General features: G+C 45.0%; 1 protein-coding gene across 2 annotated transcripts in view; it reads left to right on the plus strand.

Moving 5' to 3' along the window:
* EML4 (EMAP like 4) overlaps positions 1 to 22,634 on the plus strand; it is a 259,771-nt gene that overhangs the window by 69,467 nt on the left and 167,670 nt on the right. Inside the window, exon 1 of one of the 2 annotated variants that reach the window (XM_068232999.1) lies at positions 8,983 to 9,165. The exons of the other annotated variant lie outside the window; for it this stretch is intronic. Within the exon in view, the coding sequence (XP_068089100.1) occupies positions 9,153 to 9,165 (13 nt within the window). The 5' untranslated portion in view covers positions 8,983 to 9,152. Of the gene's footprint in view, positions 1 to 8,982; positions 9,166 to 22,634 lie in introns of those variants that run through there. 2 annotated transcript variants of the gene reach the window in all.

The following is a 22,634-nucleotide window of genomic DNA, read 5'->3' on the forward strand; positions in this document are numbered from 1 at the left end:
AATGGCTGCAATACTGTATGCAGTTCAGTCATTAACCCCTCCTGAGCCCCAAGTGCAGCCATTAACTTTGCTGGGTGGACTTATACTTGAGTCAAAAGAATATTCCTGCTGAAGAGGGTTGAATATTGGAGTTGACTTATACACGAGGTCGACTTGTATTCGAGAATATACAGGTATATTGTCTTGTCACTTAAAGGGTCACTGTCGCAAAAAAATTGTCAAAATACATGTAAGCACATTCAAAAAAGTACAGTATGTTTCTTCCAGAGTATAAAGTGAGCTATGAATTACTGGAAATCTACTGGAACTGGCAGGTTTTTTGACTAGTCCATCTCCTCATGGGAGATTCTCTGTATTTAACTTATTTTTTACAAAATCACTCCATGGAAAGGATCTATACAACGATGCAGGCTGCCCCCTACCTTTTTATACATTACTAGTAGACCCAAGCCCCTTTTAAAACTGGCTCTAGGTCTATGTTTTAACAGTGCACATGCTAGCGCACCCGCCGCTCGTGCACACGCTGCCCCGTCCTGTCTCAACGGCTGTCTGGGTCCCTGCTGCGCACATGTGCAGTAGCAACACTGACCCAGCTACAGACAGGCACACACAGGGACACTGGGGTTCTATTCTAGAGGATTATGGCAGTTTCAACAGCCGTTCACAAAGTGCTTTTGAAAATTAAATGAGAACATACAAATTCCATCCAGATAGTTCCCCCGGCTGGGATACGAACCGGGGACCCAGCACTGCAGGGCAAGAGTGCTAAGCACTTCACCACTGTGTTAGGAAAATGCACAGTACTGTAGTACATATAGTGGCCAACTTTGTGCCTCCCCCAAGAATGCCTAAGCTTACCGCGCGTGCTCCCCCCCCACTTAACTTTATCTGACCAATAAGCCGCAATTAGGATTATCTTGGGACCCTGCCATAGGCACCATTATAAACTGGCTGTAATATAAAATTTGGGCGACTGCGTACCAACATCCCGGTGGCACCTGCTATATATCAGGCGACGGGACCCCCAGATTTCAAAGTATAGCCGCAATTTATAATGGTGCTTATAGAGGCGCCTGAGCTTCTGCCGGTAGAGGATGCCCACGTTTCCTGCTTTGGGTAACAGATCAGAGGTGGCTAATAATGCAAATTACTGAGCTGCAACCATAACTGAAGGCACACTGGCTGTACATGAAGGCCAGGCCATGTCACAGATTGCAATCCCAAGGCTCACTGCAGTCACATGGAGCTGGATGGCTTGGAATGGTTTCCAGCTGCCCCTCGGATATGCCAGAAATAAACAAAGGCTGACATGTTGTGACTTTCATCTGTTGAAAGGTGGGCTGTGAAGTTCTGTGTGGCACAATGTGTTCTCCTGGTTTTCTACCTTCTAAATAATGCACTGGCAGGACAATGCAGGACGCTGTGTTCCTTCTGCAGAAAGCTCGGAGGGCTCCCAGCCATCCCTGCTTTCCTAATGGGTTATATCCCACTCCACAACCCACTGTGGGACAGTTTATAAGAGTACCTCCACATAGTGCCATAAAGGGCTCACATTAGCGTATCACAATTATGAGGAGACTGTCAACCGCAGGGAGGGCCCTGTGGGGCCAGAAGGTTATTTTCCCTGTCCTGAGACTGACAGCTAAGGGAACGGAGAGAAACTTTCTGCTCTCTGCACAATTGTTCTAATGACTGCATCTGCTCAGCCACTGATAAGGAATCAGACAAAGTTTTGTAGAGAAAGATTTGTAGGCAGTCCCTATACAGTGCAGTGGGCTTTTGTGTACAGGGCCAAGCCCCCAAACTCTCTACCCCTCCCCAATTGCTGTGTACTGTAGTGATGCAGATCTGACAATGTCAAACCCCTGATCTGTTGCATGCTTGTTCAGGGTCTGTAGCTAAAAGCATTAGAGGCGGAGGATCAGCAGGACAGTCAGGCAACTGGTATTGCTTAAAAGGAGATAAATATGGCAGCCTCCATATCCCCCTCGTTTCAGTTGTTCTTTAAAGTGTACTTATAAATGAACACCCCAAGTGTTCATTCATACTTACTTAGGGCTTCCTTGAGTCCCATGAGGTCCATGGCCTCCCTCACCGTCCTGGGAGTGTTCTGCAGTGGCGCAGTACTACTGTGCAGGCGCAGGACGTGTCCAGGCACAGGAGAGCAATGGGGGTGCCTGTGGCCGGGGCGCACATGCGCAGGAGAGCGCAGCTGGCCGGATTACCCGTAAGGATATCTAGTGAAGAGGACAGCGTTGGGAGGGGGGGGGAGGCACGTTTATACATAAACGCACTGGGCCATCTCAGGTTCCCTTTAGGGCTTTGGTGGTTCATCACCGCCCCCTTTCCACAACTCATGGGTGTGCAGGTGGGAGGGCCTATGCATACCAGGTCTGCCCTGTTTTTTAATCAGCATGTAATAAGGTATCCTGGAACAAAAGGCGGCGAAATCACAGAAGCTATTTTGAAGGTATAAAGCTATGGAACAGAAAGCTTTTATTTGTTTTGTAATGAATCTCGTAAGTTTTTTACGTCTGCTTTGTGCGAGGCAAGCTAATGAAATCGTCAGTCACCTTTTTATAGTGCTCATTACCTATCCTGTTCCGTTCAGCCTGAGAGTGACACCACTGAGAGGAGGCCGAGGTCAGCCCTGCCGAGTGTAATTCTACTCAGTCCTGGAAGAGAATTCCAGACCTCGCTGAGCAGAAAAATGAGGCTGCAACCAACCAGGAAGATGTTTATTTAACCCAAGATATTCATAAAAAGAGAACTATGCCGTCTGCTTTATGTGCAGCTTTGGCTGTAATTAGACTGAGCCATGGAATGTGCTGTGCTGGGCTCTTTTACATATTTACAGCATCCTTCAGCTTCTTATGCGCTGAGGTCCACGGCAGACATGCAATAAAAAACTCCAGGTGACAATCAGTCCTTCATAGACCCTTTTTAAAAAGTTAGAATTTAACCACTTCCCTACCCTGGTCATTTTCACAGTTCAGCTCCACTCATTACTTTGGCAATGACTTTATCAATAATTAGCACAACTAAAAGATCTATAGATCCTCTGGGCCAATTTTATTTATCACATTTCTTTTGTTAGATTTCCTTGCTACTAATTAGTACTGCTGGAATGTGTATTTATGACCCCAGGGGCAGTGTGAGAAGATAAGAGGACTTCTGCTTTTCAGTTTTTTAATTGTCTGCTAGCCGAGAGAGATCAAAGCCTTCCAGAGATTTATAGCGCAACGAGATTCTGCCAGCTAAGTTCAAAAGCAGTGCATTTATCTCAAACCAGATAATTCCTTTGAATATTCTAATGGAATGGGTTAGCACTACAGTGTCATTGGAGAAACTGCTGCCCAAACTCCTCTTACCCCCTACATGAGAGATAAAGGAAGGAACTGGGAGCGGGCAGCATCTACTCTTTCCCTTTCTGCTCTCTCCCACTTCCTCTCCTGAGAAGTTTCACTTTGTGACCAGCACTGCAGCTTGGCAGTCTCATTTCTAGGAATGGTCAAGGAGATGAGAAGTTGATTTGATTCAGGTTTATTAAAATTTTATATGCAAATTTATGCTATGCTTTATATTCTGTATCCTCCTAGACCAGAGGTGTTCAAACTTTTTAGTCAAGGACCATATGCCATTCTTGAGACTGCTAGGGGAGGCTGAGCTATTGAAATAAAACACAATTTCTACAGATTGCTGTTATGTACACTATGGCTGTCACCTTTTTGTAAAATAAAACCTCTGCACACAGTATATGGGTTATTTCACGTGGACAGTGGCAGCTGCTCATCAGTGCCTGTTAGACAAGACAAGACAAATAACATTTATATCGCGCTTTTCTCCTGGCGGACTCAAAGCGCCAGAGCAGCAGCCACTAGGACGCGCTCTATGGGCAGTAGCAGTGTTAGGGAGACTTGCCAAAGGTCTCCTACTGAATAGGTGCTGGCTTACTGAACAGGCAGAGCCGAGATTCGAACCCTGGTCTCCTGTGTCAGAGGCAGAGCCCTTAACCATTACACCTTCCAGCCACCACTGCTGCTGCTGGCCCCTGCAGGCCACATGGAATTAACTTTAGAGGGCTTTGGGGGCCACCAGAAATGGCTCGATGGGCCGCATTTGGCTCCCGGGCCGGACTTTGGACATTATTTCCCTAGGCTCTCAAAACATGACTCCAAGCCAAAGGGAAATTATGCCAAATGCTTTTCTGCTCGGTTGAAGAAAAGCATTTAGTACAGTGAAATGAGATACCTCCTTAATAAATGACCCTAGGGGAAAAAAAGTTGATGAGAGCAGTGAGAAGTGGTTTCTTGCCTGCAGCGGCATGGTGCGAAGAGGTACACATGACTTACCTGGGGGAGAGTATGGGAAGGGTTAAATTATTTAGTATTTATATAGCGCTGACCTCTTCCGAAGTATTGTACAGAGTATATGTAGTCTTATCACTAACTGTCCCTCAGAGGCGCTCAGTCTTATCCCAATAATAGTCCTATGTCTATATATGTATCGTGTGATGTATGTGTTGTAGTTTAGGGCCAATTTTATGGGGACGCCAAATAACTTTTCTGTATGTTTTTGTGGATGTCGGAGGAAACCAGAGTGCCTTGGAGGAACCCCACACAGACACGGGGAGAACATACAAACTCCATGTAGATGTTGCCCTACACCACCGTGCTGCCCACAGCCGTTAACTGCTTTATTGCGCAGTGAGCTGGGTGGAAATGTCGCTGCTCTGCGAGCCACAAACGGTTAATGTTTTTCAGCACAGGGAGGATGTTGTTGGGGACTAGTGATCTCAGCTCTTTGCTTGAAGAGGAATCTCCCACTCTGGTGGCAACAAGAAGTTAGAGGACCAGAGAAGCAGTCAGCAGCCAATTCTTTTTATAAATGTACTGCTTTATAGTAAAAATTACAGACTTTCAATGCACATAAAACTGCATTAGTAATTAAAAAAAAAAGAGGATGAAATGGGAGCTAACATTCAGGCCAGTAGGGGGAAACATCACCGTCAGCCTGTCATACTTTAGTGCATTTCACAGTGCTGTCAGTGTCAGCAATATGATGTGATGTAGGCGCAGAATGATGACCTCACCGCCTGCCTGTCATATTGTACTGCATTTCACAGTGCTGTCAGCAATATGATCAGATGGAGGCGCAGAATGATGACCTCACTGCCTGGCTGTCATACTGTAGTGCATTTCACAGTGCTGTCAGCAATATGATCAGATGGAGGCGCAGAATGATGACCTCACTGCCTGGCTGTCATACTGTAGTGCATTTCACAGTGCTGTCAGCAATATGATCAGATGGAGGCGCAGAATGATGACCTCACTGCCTGCCTGTCATACTGTAGTGCATTTCACAGTGCTGTCAGCAATATGATAAGATGGAGGTGCAGAATGTCGTCGCCACCGCCAACCTGTCATACTGTAGTGCATTTCTCAGCGCTGTCAGCAATGTGCCAGTGATGTCATCATTCTGCGCCTCCATCTCACATTGCTGACAGCGCTGAGAAATGCACTACAGTATGACAGGTTGGCGGTGGCGGCGACATTCTGCGCCTCCATCTTATCATATGGCTGACAGCACTGTGAAATGCACTACAGTATGACAGGCAGGCAGTGAGGTCATCATTCTGCGCCTCCATCTTATCATATTGCTGACAGCACTGTGAAATGCACTACAGTATGACAGTCTGCCAGTGATGTCGTCATTCTGCGCCTCCATCTCAGACTTTCATACTGTACTGCATTTTACAGGATGTGATTGGGGGGGAGGGGTGGCAGAATTTTATTTAATTTTTGTATTTATAAAGTTCCAACATATTACGTAGCGCTAACCACCTCCATTCAATGCGTGGGCAGTGGAAGACCCTGTGCTCATGCTGCACTGCTGACACGCTGGTCTATGTGACTCACTTGACAGAATTGAAAGTCTTGGCAGGCAAGACATGTCCCATTTACATTTAAACTGCGTATTTAACTGGCTTCCTAGATTTCAGGCTGGCGTAAAGTTCAGTAGCCTGCAAAGGCAATTAGGAAGAGCGAGAGGGCCCATATGTCTTATAGAAGACTGGGGAGCCTGTATTCTGTAGGCGGTAGGGGACCTATGGACAGCAGTGAGTATGGTTACAGAATGTGTGTGCTGGCGTATTGGCTGTTGGTATGTGCAATGTGGGGGCTAGCTGCTACAGGCCTGCAGCACCTTCTGAGTATCGCTTAGTAAATGGCTTTTCATGGGCAGTATTTATTGCAGAGTGGTGAGCTTTGCCTGGAGAGCTGCTGTAAGGAGACAGCGTGAATTACTGTATGTGTCTATGGAATGGGCTTTATCTGGATATTAAACATTCAGCGTTAGCAGCCAGAAAGGAAGAATGTAAATGTGGCGGTTTGTCATTTTCTTCATTCTTTACGCGTTGGCATGCTTAGACTAGCGCTGTAATCACTCCTGTCTTTCGTAGAGATAGTAGATGGTGTTGCATCACACACAACACAACACCCAGGGGTTACAGGAGAATTCCACAAAATGGCGTTTTTTCCTCTTTATACAGTAGAGTCCTAGTTAACCGGAACACGGGCTTCCGGCAGTCCCATCTAAAAGTGCGTACACACGTCTGATTTTTCCAAACGACCGATCGTTCGAACCGGTCTTCTGGACGGCAAATCGGTCGTGTGTACAAACGGGCTGCTTGGCGGATCGGTCAAAACCAGTCTTATCAGCTGAACGATCGTTTGTACACCCGCCCGGTTTGACATCTGAACGACTGGTCGTTTTGGAAAATCTGATGTGTATGTACCTTAAGGGATACCCGAAGTGACATGTGACATGAGATAGACGTGTATGTACAGTGCCTAGCACACAAATGACTATGCTGTTCCTTTTTTTTTCTTTCTCTGCCTGAAAGAGTTAAATATCAGGTATGTAAGTGGCTGACTCAGTCCTGACAGGAAGTGACTACAGTGTGACCCTCACTGATAAGAAATTCCCCTTTTACCTCTTTCCTGCTCTCAGAACCCATTTTCTCCGAGGGCAGTGTGTTATAGTTGGAATTTCTTATCAGTGAAGGTCACACTGTGGTCCCTTCCTGTCTGAGTCAGTACTTACATAACTGATATTTAACTCTTTCAGGAAGAGAAAGGAAAAAAAGGAACACAGCCTAGTTATTAGTTTGCTTGGCACTGTATATACCCATGTCTATCTCATCATGTCACATGTCAGTTCGGGTATCCTTAAAGATATTCCACAGTTTTATTTTATATTTAAATCTACTTTTTAGAACTCTCAGAAGCCATATTCTGCTAGGAAAGTGTTTTATAGTTGTAATTTCTTATCAGTGAGGTGTCACACTATAGTCTGACTCAGACAGAAACTGTCACTTACTTACCTGATGTTTAACTCTTTCAGTCAGAGAAAGAAAAAAAGGAACACAGCCTAGTTACTTGTGTGCTAGGCACTGTACATACACATGTCTATCTCATCATGTCACCTCGGGTATCCTTTAACCGGCATACCTGGCGGGACACAATGGGGCGTTCTTAACTAAGATTGCACAGCGTTGTGCAGCAGGAAATGCTTACGACTCCTCCGGCGCCATCTTTTCACTTCTTGCAGCTCTTTGCAGCATCCTCGTAATGGCTCCCCAGCGTGTCTCCTGATCCACATCGCACATCGGGTCACATGACACATTGGGGCCATGCAAGGACGATGCCACAAAGCAGCTCGGGAGCTGCAAGGAGTGAAAAGAATGGCACCGGTGGATTCGGAAGCATTTCCTGCTGCACACCGCTGTGCAGTGAATCAGTTGGGGGGGGGGTAGTGTTTTTTTTTTATTTTTTTTTTTTATTGTGGTTTGCTTGACTCCTCAAGCAACCAGCCGGCGATTTTGGCAAAACGCTCAAGCGCTAGTGCTATAATACCCTATGGGCCCGTTCTTGGGTGATTTGCGTTAATCGCCAACGATTAACTCAAATCTCCAAACGTGCAGCCTGCACCATTTTCAGACGATTTCCCGGCGATCGCGTTTCAGTGCTATAGAAGCGCTAAACTCTATCGCGGGAAAAAAATCTCTGCAGTGTCTAGTGATTTTTACGTGTGAAATCGTGGAAACATCACTCCTGCAAGTTTTGTGCTTTTAAAGAGGAACTCCAATGAAAATAATGTAATAAAAAGTGCTTCATTTTTACCATAATTATGTATAAATGATTTAGTCAGTGTTTGCTCATTGTAAAATCTTTCCTCTCCCTGATTTACATTCTGACATTTATTACATGGTGACATTGTTACTGTGGGCAGGTTATGTAGCTGCTGCTAGCTGTTTTGGCTGTTACAGACAGCTGTAAACAGCTATTTCCTGTCTGTGAACCTTGTTACATTGTGGCAGTTTGCCCAGAGTACCGCGGTACTCAAAGCTTCTTGTGGGAGGGGTTTCATCACAAAATCAGTCATACAGCGCCCCTGATGGTCTGTTTGTGAAATGCAATAGATTTGTCATGTAAAAGGGGGTATCAGCTACTGATTGGGATAAAGTTCAATTCTTGGTCGGAGTTTCTCTTTAAGTGTGAATGGGCCCTGAAAGTTGTGCTTCCCAAAAAATGTTTAAAAAGGAAAAAAAAAAAAAAAAACCCAAAACCTGACTTTTTGAATGGTTACATCTTCAGTGGTTAAGGTGGTAACTCTATAGGTTTTGCTAAGAGCAGCATGTAAAAGGATTTTTATTTTTTAAATTGTTCTCTAAACCTCTCTAGCTTTCATTTCCCTGTTCTTGTAAAGCATCACAGCGAAGTATTGCCTTACAGACCAGTTTCTTTGTGCCTCCTCCGCAGCTCGGCCTCCACATGTCTGGTTTGTTCCGTTCAGGAAGCAGTGTTTGCAGAGTGGTCATGTGACCCCAGCCCTGTCAGTGGGCCCCGCCTCTAGATAGCAGTTTCAGTGATTCAAAAGTAACCTTTGCTCAGAGCAGGCTCTTTCTCCTGCACAGATAGAACCTGCAGCAGTGCGTCTTTAAGAAAGTCCTATTTTTAGCCCGTGTGGATGCTGAGTTTAAAGGTTTTGCAGTTAGAAAGCAGCAAGAGACTGGAATAACGTTCTAAGGAATATCACTCTTCACCTGCAGGGTTTTCCCTCCATCCCTTGCAGCGCAGTTGGATTCTGCAATGACAGCCGACAGTGAGTACAGTACAATAAGCCTTTTTGTCGTGTAGAATTGCCATGGGTATCCTTTTGGGAGGTTCCAGCCATGTTCCTCATTCCTGCTAATTACACACGATGTTTTCTAGCGCACGATTACTAAATTACCCCTTTTACTAAATGAGATAAATGCAGACGTGCCATCGTAGAGTACAGAGTGCGAAAGGCTTTATTTGCACTTAATGTGTTGTGGGATTAGCTTTCTGGAGTCTCTTCCTCCCTTCGGATCAGTACATGGCTTCCTTAGCATTGTTACTCTGCTGCCTCTGTGCAGCCACATGGCGTAAGAGTCGACGTGCAGACTGGATTATCGTTACTGAGATATCTGCCGCTCCTTCGTAAAAAGATAGTTTCAGCTTTGCAGCTCAGAAAGTACCGTAATCCTACGCTGATGAATTTCCCGGAGATTTCTAATGAGGTCATCACTTGTTTGTAGTGTAGATATCAATTCATTTATTGAGTTTTTTTGTTTGTTCTCTCTAAATTGATGTACTGACAGATGTTACAGTCCCCTGCTTACAAATGACTTGATTTACAACTTTTCATACATAAAGTTGTTTCCATGTACAAAATATACAGGGTTTTTTTTTAATTTGCATATTTTTGTTTGTTTTTGGTTTTCGATGTGCTTTTAAACTACTTTCAACAATCTCTACAAACATTATTTATACAATATGTCCAAATCCAGAGTTATACATAATCAAAGTGGATAATTTATTAACTTCTGGATAACACACAACTCAACCTACAAATTCACTTTACAAACCGGTTCCGCACTGGGTGATTGTAAGAAGGGGACTGCCTTTTGGCGGTCCTTGGCCAACTGTACTCACCTCACCCCCAACAAAATGATATGTACAACACAGGGGACTGCCTTTAGACACGCTAGTGCCACATGATCCAATCCTAAGCAGGCAGCAGGTCTGTATGAGATTTAACTTGGTGCTACTGTATATTTATGTGGGCTTAAAAATAAAATGAGTCCCTGATAATGCAATGTACTTACATACCGATTTAATTACTTTAAAATTCATGCTTGTCCCTGCCTTTTGTCTACTGCCATGCTCTTGTATGTGTTTACAGGTGATCTTGGCACTTTAGTAGAAGTATAATAATGTGTAGTGTGTAAATTTTTGCAGACTGCAGCTTGTTTAACCTTCCTGGCGGTAAGCCCGAGCTGAGCTCGGGTTATGCTGCGCAGGAAGATATCTCAGCCCCTGGTGGGGCGATTTGGGCCATTTAAAGTGCTGTACGCGCAGCTAGCACTTTGCTAGCCGCGCGTACAGCTTGGTCGCCGCCGCTCTGCGGCGATCGCCCTCGCACGCAGCGGCAGAAGAGGGCCCTCCCCCTGCGCTGCCCGGACCAATGAGTTCCGGGCAGCGCTATGGGCTGGATCGGAGGCGTCTGACGTCGGCTGACGTCCATGACGTCATTCCGATCATCGCCATGGCGACAGGAAAAGCCAAACAGGGGAGCGCGTTATATACGCTTTCCCCTGTTTGCTATTGATGCCAGCGACGATCGCACTAGAGACAGATGTGCCCTCTTGTGGTGTTTCATGTAGCTACCACTCTAGTAGCTTTACATGAAAAAAAAAAAAAATTTAAAAAAAGGATTTTTGCCTATTTGGCAAAAAAAAAAAAAATTACCGCCAGGGAGGTTAATGTCCATATATACACTGTAAAAGCATTATTATTTAGTATTTATGTAGCGCCAACATATTACGCAGCGCCGTACAGAGTCTATTGTCTTGTGACTTAACTGTCCCTTAGAGGGGCTCACAATAGACTATCTATCATAGACATGTCTGTGTAGTGTATGTATCAGACTAAGGCCAGGTAGGGGGTAGTTAATTAACTTATCTTTATACCATGCATACGGAGCTTGACATGCCTGAGGGTAAAATAATCCATGTATAATGAATTATTGATTATGACCCTGTTTTAAGATGTCTTAAGCATACTTCAGTTTAGTACACAAATTCTTTTGAATCTGCATGCAAATTTATGCAACTAGGCCACCTCTGCTTCCACTGATGAGTTTATGAAGCTTGGATAGTTTAAAGGAGTTTTCAACTTTTTAGACGGTTTTGCCGAGTTTTGTATTTGCTTGGATGCAGATATTGCATGTTTGTTTTTGTTTGAGGCCTCTTTCACAGTGGGATGTTGCGTTTGATGCGACGTTAAAGTCGCACAACGTGTCCCTAACGCAGCGCATGTAAGTTATAAAATTGGACGTTATTTTGTACTACGTTGGCTCTTGGTGCACAGTTTTCGTCGCATACTGATGGAAGGAAAACTGCATGCGTTACATTTAAAAAAAAAAAAAATACTGAGCATGTGCAGCAAATGTATTGCTAAACGCACAGCATGCAGCACAGTCTAAATATTGCTACACGTTACACACAACGCAACGTGTGCACTGTGAATGTTGCACAGACTTTGTATTGCTGTGCGTTAATCTGCGTTATAAAATTTTCTAACGTGCGACTTTAACGTCCCACTGTGAAAGAGGCCTAAAGTAAAGTTGTTGTTTCTAATCTAACTGCGTGATTGTGCGATGAGATGAAGAGGCCGCACTGTAGGAGACATGTGAGTTCTGGTGTACAGTTCTCCCTTGTACACCCATCAGGAGAAATCTAGCTGCTGCCAGTGCTGGCTTAAGAAGACTAGACTCCCAGCCGTAAGATTCTGGCTGTACTTTTGAAAACCCTTTGAACAATTTTTGCAAGTCAGGATTGCAGATTTTTATGGAACGATTGACTGTGTTGTAAGCAGAGTATCATTTTTAAGGCCTGTTTCCATGACAAAACACAATCATGCGTTTTTTTCCCCTCTGTGCGGCTATGCAGTTTTTGCAGGCATTTTAAAATCCCTGGGGCTTTTTTATAACATGCAAATATTTGCAGATTCAGGGAGGGAGTTAAGCCTAGTGACCAGGCTATTTTTTATAAATTAGGGCTCTGCAGCTTTTAATGGCTTGCTGCAGAGCCACACAACCGAGCACACATATGAATCACCCACCCCTTTTCTGCCTCATCTGTGCTGATTGGGGGGTAGAAGGGCAATCGCACAAAAAAATGCAGCATCATTGTGTTTGATAATCCACAAGCACCACAAATTTACATGATTAAAGTGACACTAAATCCAGCTGAAATAAAGTTCGACACCCACTATCCCTTTAGCAGCCAATTTATTTAGAGACCTGCAAGGGCTACAATTTTAGCACATTTTTTTTTTTTATTTAATCTTTGCTACATTTCCTAGCTTCTAATTAGTGCTGCAATGTGTATTTACAGCAACTTGTCACTAGGAGGCAGTGTGAGACAATAATGTACTTCAACAGAGAGACATCAAAGTAAGCCAAAAATTTACAGCACAACGAGTTCTGGCAGCTAGAGACAAAAGCTGCACACTTATCTTAAAGTGAGATAACTTGGTTGTGGCTGTGAACAAGTAAAGAAAAGGGAAGATGTTGCATCCTATAGCCTTAAGTGAGTTTCATTGCTCCATGTTTGCTTTAAAGGACAACTGTAACGAGTGGGGCTGCCAGTCATTTCCTTTTAATCAAAACCAGTTATCTGGAAGTCCTGCTGATTCTCTGCCTCTACTACTTTTTAGCCATACCCCCTGAACAAGCATGCAGCAGATCAGGTGTTCATGACATTGTCAGATCTGACAAGATTAGCTGCATGCTTGTTTCTGGTGTGATTCAGATACTACTGCAGCCGAATAGACCAGCAGGGCTGCCAGGCAACTGGGATTGGTTAACAGGAAATGTCAGCCTCCACATACCTCTCACTTCAGTTGTCCTTTAAGGTTTTTGGTTTTTTAGTTGGCAAAACACGATCATTTCAGAAGTCACATTTAGTTAAAATAGGCATTTACAGCTAAGCAACAAATATATGGAAAGTAAAGACAGACGTTGGGTGATTTTCAGGGTAATGGATGTGTCTTTTCATTGAATTGTTTGATATCAGCAGGCAGGTCACACTTTGGCATGAGTGTTTCCATGTCTGCATGTGGCAGGGCTCCAGGACACGTGTTAGGCCTCAGCCGGTACGGGCAGAAGGAGATTAGCTTTATGGTGTCTGTACCACGTGAAGTCCATCCTCATAACTGGGAAGATTTTCTGAGTACTTTGTTTCCAGCGCTGTGATCAGCACTCCTTCCTCTGAAATGCACCAGAGCAGCGTAACAGCGCCACAGCGCCTTCAGAGTGTTCCGGCTGCGAGGACACTTCCCTTATATATTGTAGTGCTGTCGGTCTGATCAGTGGAAGGACAAGCAGCCTGCATGATGCAATAGGAACTTCCTGTCAGTTCTAGGAGCTGCTGTGGGCGGAATGATCACATGGAGGAGGTGGACTTATGTACAATAAGTGAGGCTGTAAGGACCTAAAAGGCTGACCTGATGCTGCCTCCTTACTGAAAATATCCTGGTTGGCTGTAGTGATTTCCCTTCCTCCTCGTTCTATATCCCAGTGCTTGCCTCTCCTGTATGTTACATGCCCATCGTTCTAAATGTGTGAAAATACACACACAAAACACAGAACATTTTATATTGTGCTTTTCTCCTGGCGGACTCAAAGCGCAAGAGCTGCAGCCAATAGGGCACGCAGTAGCAGTGTTAGTGTCTTGTCCAAGGTCTCCTTACTCAATAGGTGCTGGCTTACAGAACAGGAAGAGCCGAGATTTGAACCCAGGTCTCCTGTGTCAGAGGCAGAGCCCTTATTAGTACACTATCCAGCCACTGGCAGTGCTTCAACAAACAAGGAGCGCGCCCAAAGACTGTGGGCAGATAGGATGATGCCCTTGCAGGAAAGCTCTTACCTGGAATGTTGTGCTGGTAGAGCCTGTAAGGGTAGCTAGCGGTTGAGCTGTGCCCTTCTTCTACTGCAGGGACTGGGGGGGGGGGGGGGGGGGCTCATAAGCCACGTTCACACCTGAAAATAGCTAAACAGAAGCGCTTAGCACTTCCGTTTTGCGTGAGTGATTTTACTGCGATTTAACGTGGTATAAATCACTGGACACTTCCCCGATTTCAGAGCGATCACGGTCATCGCTTTATAAGCACTGTACCGCGATCGCATCAGAATCACCCCTAAAATGCTGCAGGTAACACGACTGCGATTGGCACCATTAGTGGCACTGAGAACCCTGCCATAGAGTAACAAAGCACAAGCCATTAGCGGGAGATTCCTGCTAAAGTGTGATTGGGCCCTTAGGCATCCTGGATGATCCAAAGGGTTGCTGAAGGAAGCCGCTGTGTAAGACCCCATTCACACTAGAGCGGTTTGCCGCGATTTCGGCAAAACGCTCAAACGCTAGCGCTTTTTAAAAGCACTAGCGTAATGAAACCCTATGGGCCCGTTCTTGGGCGATTTGCGCTAATCGCCGCAAATCACCCAAAAATGCCAAACGCCTGCACCATTTTCAGGCGATTTCCAGGCGATCACGTTTCAGTGCTATAGAAGCGCCAAAATCGCTGCAGTGTTCAGGGATTTTTTTTCCTGCAACATGCCGGCAAAAATGAAAACTTAGGTGTGAATAGAGCCGAAGCGAAAGCGCTAGACTCCCACATCCGCTGGTGCTGGCTGCAAGATGTAACGGTGGTGTGCAGGAAGGGGAGCTGTATGGCAGTGTGTACTCGTAGTGGTATTCTACTATAGATTACAGCCCAAAACGGCAGCATTTCCCTGCATGCGTGTAGGTTGGGAAAATGCTGCCTATCTCTTTAATGAATTGCCGTCCGGATCTGTGCTGTGCATGGCATGTATTTAGCGATGTCTGGCTGCGGTTTCACAGCACTGCGGGAGCCGGCACTAAATCAGAAACGGCCGCGACTCCTACTGGAAATAAACCAGATGGTTCAATAGATAATTTCCAACAGGTCCGATCTGATTTTTGATCAGAAAATCGATCGGACAGTAAATCTGCTGAAAAATCTCATTGTGTATTCCCAGCATTGGTGCAAGTAGTTATCTCATGGATCAGCCTGGTATAGGTTTTGAATAATGGTTTATTGTGACTCGTTTCATCAGACAGTAACCTGTTGTCCCAAATGTCCATCTGGTGCAGCATATTTGTCCTTGGTGTAGACCAATGTAAATCTTTTTGCTCTCCATTGATATTTTGTAGCATGAATGTGCTTTGTGATTTTAATTCAGCATTGAGGCTCCCATAGCCGGTATATCCTGCCTCCTGTAGCACATTGTTTCATGAATGGACTCCCATGTGTCCTTTTTATAGGTGCGTACACACGCTAGATGGAATTTGGCTAAAATGATCCGGCTTCCAGGCTGTTTCCTGAAGTGAAAATAAACTTATGATATAATGAATTGTATGTGTAGTGCAGCTAAGCAATAGGGCATTAACCCCCCCTGGCGGTATGACTCCCGCGGCTGCGCGAGAGTTTTTTCACTTTTTTTAATTTTTTAGCGTGTAGCATTTAGCCTAGTGCTAGCTACATGCTTCCCCCCCCCCACCTCCCTGCGGCGTCCCCCCGTAGCGTCTGATCGCCGCCGGCGCCGCTTGCCCATAAGGAAATCCCGTTCTGAACGGGATTTCCTTGAGGGCTTCCCCCGTCACCATGGCAATGATCGGATTGACGTCGTGACGTCACAAGGAATCCCGATCCACCCCATAGCGCAACCTGGCGCCGATTGGCCAGGCTGCGCAAGGGGTATGCGGGGGGGCCCTGTATCGCGGCGGGTAGCGGAGCATCGGCGGCGGCGATCAGACCAAACACGCAGCTAGCAAAGTGCTAGCTGCGTGTTTGAAAAAAAAATTATGTAAATCGGCCCAGCAGGGCCTGAGCAGCACCCTCCGGCGGCTTACCCCATGTCACACACGGGGTTACCGCCAAGGAGGCTAATAGAAAAAAGGTCTCGTGGTGTTTTCCAGTACAGGAAGAGTTGAAAACAAAACGCTTGAGTAGTTATTTATGCAAAAGAGCTTCTCTGAGCTAGTCGACCAATTTGGTAGAACTCTGTCCAATTTTCTGAAGACCTTAAAGTGGACCTGAACTCTTGCACAGGAAAGAAGGCAAACGGAGAGAAAGGCCCCCTGTATGTGTTTAGAGAGTTTAGGCTGTCTTATGCTGGGCATACACGGCTCGATTTTTGCCACTTTATTCTCCTGCTCGATCAATTCCCTGCTCAGTTCTGCAGGCGATTATCTTATCTTCCGCTCGTTTTTCTTATCTTTTTTCCATTGTCTATTTTCCATTGGCCACCTGTACCCCCTTCCTCTGTCCCCTTCCTTACATACCCAAAAGCCTCCCGGAACCCTCTTCCAGGTCCCCGGAGTCTGGCATCAGTGCATAGGCACTGGCCCGGGAGCGCGCATAGTTTTTAATCTGCAAGGAGTTTGTATGTTTTCCCTGCGACTCCTTTTCCCTCCCAGATCAAAAAAACATAGATACTGTAAGTGAAATGGCTTCCCCCTAAATTGGCCCTAGACTAATTATGCACTACACAATACATGCATAGAAGTATAACTATGGTAGGGATTAGATTGTGAGCTCCTCTGAGGAACAGTTATTGACAAGACTAACTACTCTGTACAGCGCTGCGTAATATGACGACGCTATATAAATACATAAATAAATATGATTGACCCATCCAGCTTCTTATTCCAGAGCTAATTAGGAATATGAAACAGGACTTTTGTCCACTACTTCTTTGCACTGTATATTTACACCTAACACTCCATTTACCTTCAATTGTCTGTTTAATTGTATATTCAAATTGCTGGGTACAGGATATCTCTCCATGCCACATGACTGTTGTAAAATATCTTTCGTACACCTTTTTTTTTTTTTTTTTTTTTTTTTTTTTTTCCCCCTTTCCCAGTTTTTTGGAATTATCCGGCAATTCACAGGTGATACAGAATATCCAGCTTATGTAGTAGCCCATCATTTTGAATCCCCCAGGGAAGTGGGCATTGGAGGAAGTATAATCTACGTACCCCACTTTATACAGGTGGCGTTCCCTTTTCCAATCACTGGCTGTTGCTCTTTGATGCATAGTCCTCTGTATTCCCAGGTGATATAGTATCCTGATTTGATTAATAATTGGCTTTCTCGAGTTACTTCTATTTATGTTCCTCGGAATCTGTGTCTTTCAGAAATAGGTCAGCAATGCCTCCTCCTAATACACGAGCTCTGTGAATACGGGTATTGAGAAAGCGGCGAGAGATCGTATGTTGGTCACCACAGGCATAAGTTCTCATGCTAAAGAATCTCTCTTCAGCACAGTAACCATTATTCAGCCACTCCAGAGTTTGGCTATCCAATGACAAAAGCAAAGTTCTTCACACCTCGTAAGACTGTAATGTTACCCGCTACCTTTTGTGTTTATTTTTTCCCTGGCCTCATTTACCTGAGCTACAAGTTACACGGCTTGCCTCTGACTTCGTCCTAGATTCTTCTCTAAAGGGGAGCTCCGCTGAGACCTGTGGTTGTAACTAAAATTCATGGGGTCCCCCAATGTCCACACCCCTTCCCTAGCCTTCCCTTTTATGCCCTCCACGGATTTGGAACCATAAGAACTCCTGATCTGAAGTATAGTCCCCTGTATTGGAGGAAGGGAAGGTTAGTGGGATTTGGGGCCACCCTGGCTGAAATTCTGCTGCTTTACCTCTGGACATTCTGTTTTGGACAAAGGGAAAAGGTACATAACATTAAACCTCCGCTCAGTGCAGGAAGTGGATCCTTTATTATTATTATTACTAGTTTACAAACAGGCTCTAGGTAGTGAAATGACCGCAACCAGTCAGTGTGCGTGCGCGCCCTGCTCCCAGGCCCGACCTGCCGTCTTAATGGCGGTCTGTACTGTGCACATGCGCAGTACAAAAAAGCCACGGACAGAAAGGGAAAGTGGATGACGCAGGGACAGTTAGGTTTTATTGTATAGGATTATTATTTATAAAGCACCAAAGCATTGCGCAGCACTGGACAATAAATAGATACAGTAATACAACGGATGACAGATGTAACAAAGTTATACAGCATAGGACAAAGCTATACAAGGCAAATGGTACAAATTACATGATCATGCAATTTTGGGTTGGTTAGGTTGGCCCAGTGATAAAAGTACGAGGGGGTCATAGGAAAGGAGCACACGGTCATGTAGAATACACTAGGGAAGGGAAAGGGTACAAGATACATTATCATGTGATTTGGGTTGGTTAGGTAGGTCCAGTAATACAAGTACGAGGCGGTCATAGGAAAGGAGCACACGGTCATGTAGAATACACTAGGGAAGGGAGAGGATACAAGACACATGATCATGTGATTTGGGCTGGTTAGGTAGGACCAGTAATACAAGTACGAGGCTGTCATAGGAAAGGAGCACACGATCCTGTAGAATACACTAGGGAAGGGAGAGGGTACAAGATACATGATCATGTGATTTGGGCTGGTTAGGTAGGCCCAGTAATACAAGCACGAGGCGGTCATAGGAAAGGAGCACACAATCATGTAGAATATACTAGGGAAGGGGGAGGGTACAAGATGCATGATCATGTGATTTGGGCTGGTTAGGTAGGTCCAGTAATACAAGTACGAGGCTGTCATAGGAAAGGAGCATACAATCATGTAGAATACACTAGGGAAGGGAGAGGATACAAGACACATGATCATGTGATTTGGGCTGGTTAGGTAGGACCAGTAATACAAGTACGAGGCGGTCATAGGAAAGGAGCACACAATCATGTAGAATACACTAGGGAAGGGAGACTCCGCCAAAGGCTTACAATCGGGGGGGGGGGGGGGGGGTGAAGGAAGGGGGTGAATAATTGCTACACTTGGGGGCCTGGAGGAGTTTTTGGCTGCACTTAAGGGACACTAGGGGCAATGGATGGCTACAATACTGTATGCGGTGCAGTCATTAACCCCTCCTGGGCCCCAAGTGCAGCCATTAATTTTGCTGGGTAGACTTGTACTTGAGTCGGTGAAAAATTCCAGCTGAAGAAGGTTAAATATTAGGGTTGACTTATACACGAAGTCGACTTGTATTCGAGTATGACCAGTGTAAAATAATTCTTAGCAAAAAGTATCACCCAAGAACCGCCTATTTTGTGGCGAATACAACCATATATAGATCAGTTGAATGTGATAAGTAACAAAGTTATTGGCGAATGAATAGGATGAGCGTGATGTAAACATCGCTCTGGTTTTAAAGGGGGTAAAAAAAACCCTGCGGTTAGGAAGTGGTTAAAGGATACCTGAAGTGACATGTGACATGAGATAGACATGTGTATGTACTGTGCCTAGCACACAAATAACTATGCTGTGTTCCTTTTTTTTCTTTCTCTGCCTGAAAGCGTTAAATATCAGGTATGTAAGTGGCTGACTCAGTCCTGACTCAGACAGGAAGTGGCTGCAGTGTGACCCTTACTGATAAGAAATTCAATAAATATAAAACATAAAATATATAAAACACTTTCCTAGCAGAAAATGGCTTCTGAGAGCAGGAAAGAGATAAAAAGGGGAATTTCTTATCAGTGAGTCAAACTGTAGTCACTTCCTGTCTGAGTCAGGACTGAGTCAGCCACTTACATACCTGATATTTAACTTTTTCAGGCAGAGAAAGAAAAATAGGAACACAGCCTAGTTAGTTGTGTGCTTGGCACTGTACATATCCATGTCTATCTCACCATGTCACATGTCACTTTGGATATCCTTTAAACCTTTTTAGGTAGAAGGATATATTTACACAGATCTGTACATCCGTCCTGAATAAGGGACAAATGTGGAAGAAAGAGGGACTTTGTTCCTCTTTTGGAAGGACAGTCCATCTTTGGGGACAGTTGGAAGCTATGTAATACTTGACATGCGGTTGTTAGTTACAAAGCGTTTTCAGTGGTACAGCTACTGTCAGTTATGCAATCTCTAACTGGTGACGGTTACAGCGCTGGGTTTGGAGACAGGGAGGCAGACGTCGGTGTTTGTGTTGGCGAGTAAACGTGTCGGAGGGCTCAAGCAAGTGTCAGCAGGAGGAAAGACAAACGCTTGGGGAAAATTCACACGGTGTAAAGCCAAAGAGCATGATTTGATGAAGCGCTGCGGCGTCTGGAAGGGAAGACTAGCAGCAGCGTAAGGAAGGTTGCAGTAAGACCATCTGGCCCTGGAATGTGGAGGAGTGGTCCCACATTTAAGCAGGCGATGATGGTGAGGCTATTTAAAGGCCATTCCAGGCAAGCTATGCACTCATCTGCATTTTTTACATTGGTCTAATAGCTTCTTTACTAGAAGAATCGCATGCACATTTACAATAGAATGTCCTGCATCCTAACCGATTACTCCAAGGTTTCTTTAATGGAAGAAGGGTGCATACACACATCCAATCTTGATTGGCCAATTTTACTACCTTCATGTAGTATGAGGACCAACAGATTCCAAATACTTTATTCCCGAGCCAAAGCTCTGGTTCAAAATAACACTTTACCCTTAAGAGAGGAAAGCCTCAGGATCCTATTGAGGCTTCCCTCAGTGGTCCCAAGCCCCCCCCCCCCCCCCCCCCCCATTGCTGAGTGTGGCTATCTTCTACAATGAGACTGCCCATGTGTTGGTGGACTCGCACTGCTACTGCATGGCCATGATGCAGGAAGAGGAACTGCACGGCCCCGATGTGATTAGTGACCATACCTAGATGTCCAGTCACCTTCTGAGGAATCAACTTTTACGAGGGCACCTTGAGGAGGGGGAGCGGTACGGTCAACTACTGAGGAAGCCACTTTAGGAAGCACCTCAAGGAGGGGGAGCGGTCCGGTCATCTACTGAGGAAACCACTTTAGGGAGTGCACCTCGAGGAGGGGAGTGGTCTGGTCGTCTACTGAGGAAGCCACTTTAGGAGGGCACTTTGGGGGTCGCCTGGTAAAGCCACTTCAGGAGGACATCTTGGGTGTGGGTGACTGGTCTACTACTGAGCAGGGTTGTGGAGTTGGAGCGATTTTGGGTACCTGGAGTCGGTGGTTTCAATAAACTGAGTTGGATGATTTTTGAACCAAATCCATTGCCTTTGTAAAAATTAGACTAAGGAGTTGAGGAGTCTGTCAGCAATTTGAAGGACCTGGAGTCTGATTCGGTGGTTTCATAAACTGAGTCGGGTGATTTTTTTTTTTTATTTTTTTATTTTTATTTATTTATTTATTTATTTTGTACAAACTCCACGGGGGGGGGGGGGGGGGGTGTGTGTTAATTTCTGGTCGTCCACTTTAGGAGGGCACCTCGAAGAGGGGGGAGCAGTCCGGTCTTTAAGCCGGCAACCTTGATTTAAATCCTGCTGTTTGCTTTTTGTAATCTTGTCAAGTTTAAAATCCACTTTATGCTTCAGGCCACAGATATTGGAATGTAAGCCGTCCGGGATGGGATTAGTGCTGCCGTGTACAACAGTATGCTCTCATAATCATTTTACTGAGCCTTTTCTGGGGAACTCGCGATTGAATTTAATCCGGCTTTATGCAGCTGAAATTGACAATTACTAAACTTTGTTTTGGTTTTTTTTCCCTTCCTCTTTGACTTTTCTTTTTGCTTTGTTTTTCCAGTCATGCTCATGTCGTGTAGTGCGTATTTGCCACTCTGTGAATTCATGTCTCGAGTCCCTGAAATAGGTCACCGTTTCCAGGTGGCTAGACTGAAATCCAGCAGGCTGTTATCATTAGCCGAGATGGTGGATATGATGACGATAATTTCTGTGTAATGTCTGACTTTGCTGCCTTCCACACTAAGCAAAGCCCCGTACACACGCTCAACAGCGGTCCTTTATGCAGCACAATTATCAAACAACTTTTGTGAAACAAGTTGAACAACCCAAAAAAAAGTTACACTACGCCTGCGCATCCAGTTATCCTAACGTGGAACGCAACTCACTTGCGCTCCACGTAAAATTTTAAGCATGCACACTACGCACTTTTTCCCATGATGCGACGTTTACTACGTCACATCGCTCATCAGTACAAACGCGTCCATTTTTACGCATGCCTCTTTAAATCAGGTTCCGTTCTTATTTTGTAAGCTATGGCAATATACCCTACTGTACAGGATTAATTTGGAACTGCTATGGCCCCCTACCCCCCACTCCTGTAAGATTTTCTGCCAAAAAGTCGATTTTTTTTTTTATTTTTTATTAAGCAGTTGGCTCTAATCAAAAACTTACTAATTTAGGAGCCATTTTATTTGGAAAGTTTTTTTAGATCCAGTTTAATCCCGTCAGTAACCCTACCCTCGTATAAAAGACCCACATCAGCTTCTCTGGCATACGTGTGAATAACTCCCAACCCGATACCTGTAAACATGGGGAGAGACTGTAATGCAAAGCTTGTGCTGTGATGGCCTCTTCTGCATGTGACAGGCTTTCCAGTGTGAAGGATAGGCCTTTCCATGTCCCCAATGTCAAACATGTTTTGTCATTTTTCTTTTATTTGTAAACAGATTTTTCTTCCT

The sequence above is a fragment of the Hyperolius riggenbachi genome, chromosome 4 (genome assembly GCF_040937935.1).
Source record: "Hyperolius riggenbachi isolate aHypRig1 chromosome 4, aHypRig1.pri, whole genome shotgun sequence".
Taxonomy (NCBI): domain Eukaryota; kingdom Metazoa; phylum Chordata; class Amphibia; order Anura; family Hyperoliidae; genus Hyperolius; species Hyperolius riggenbachi.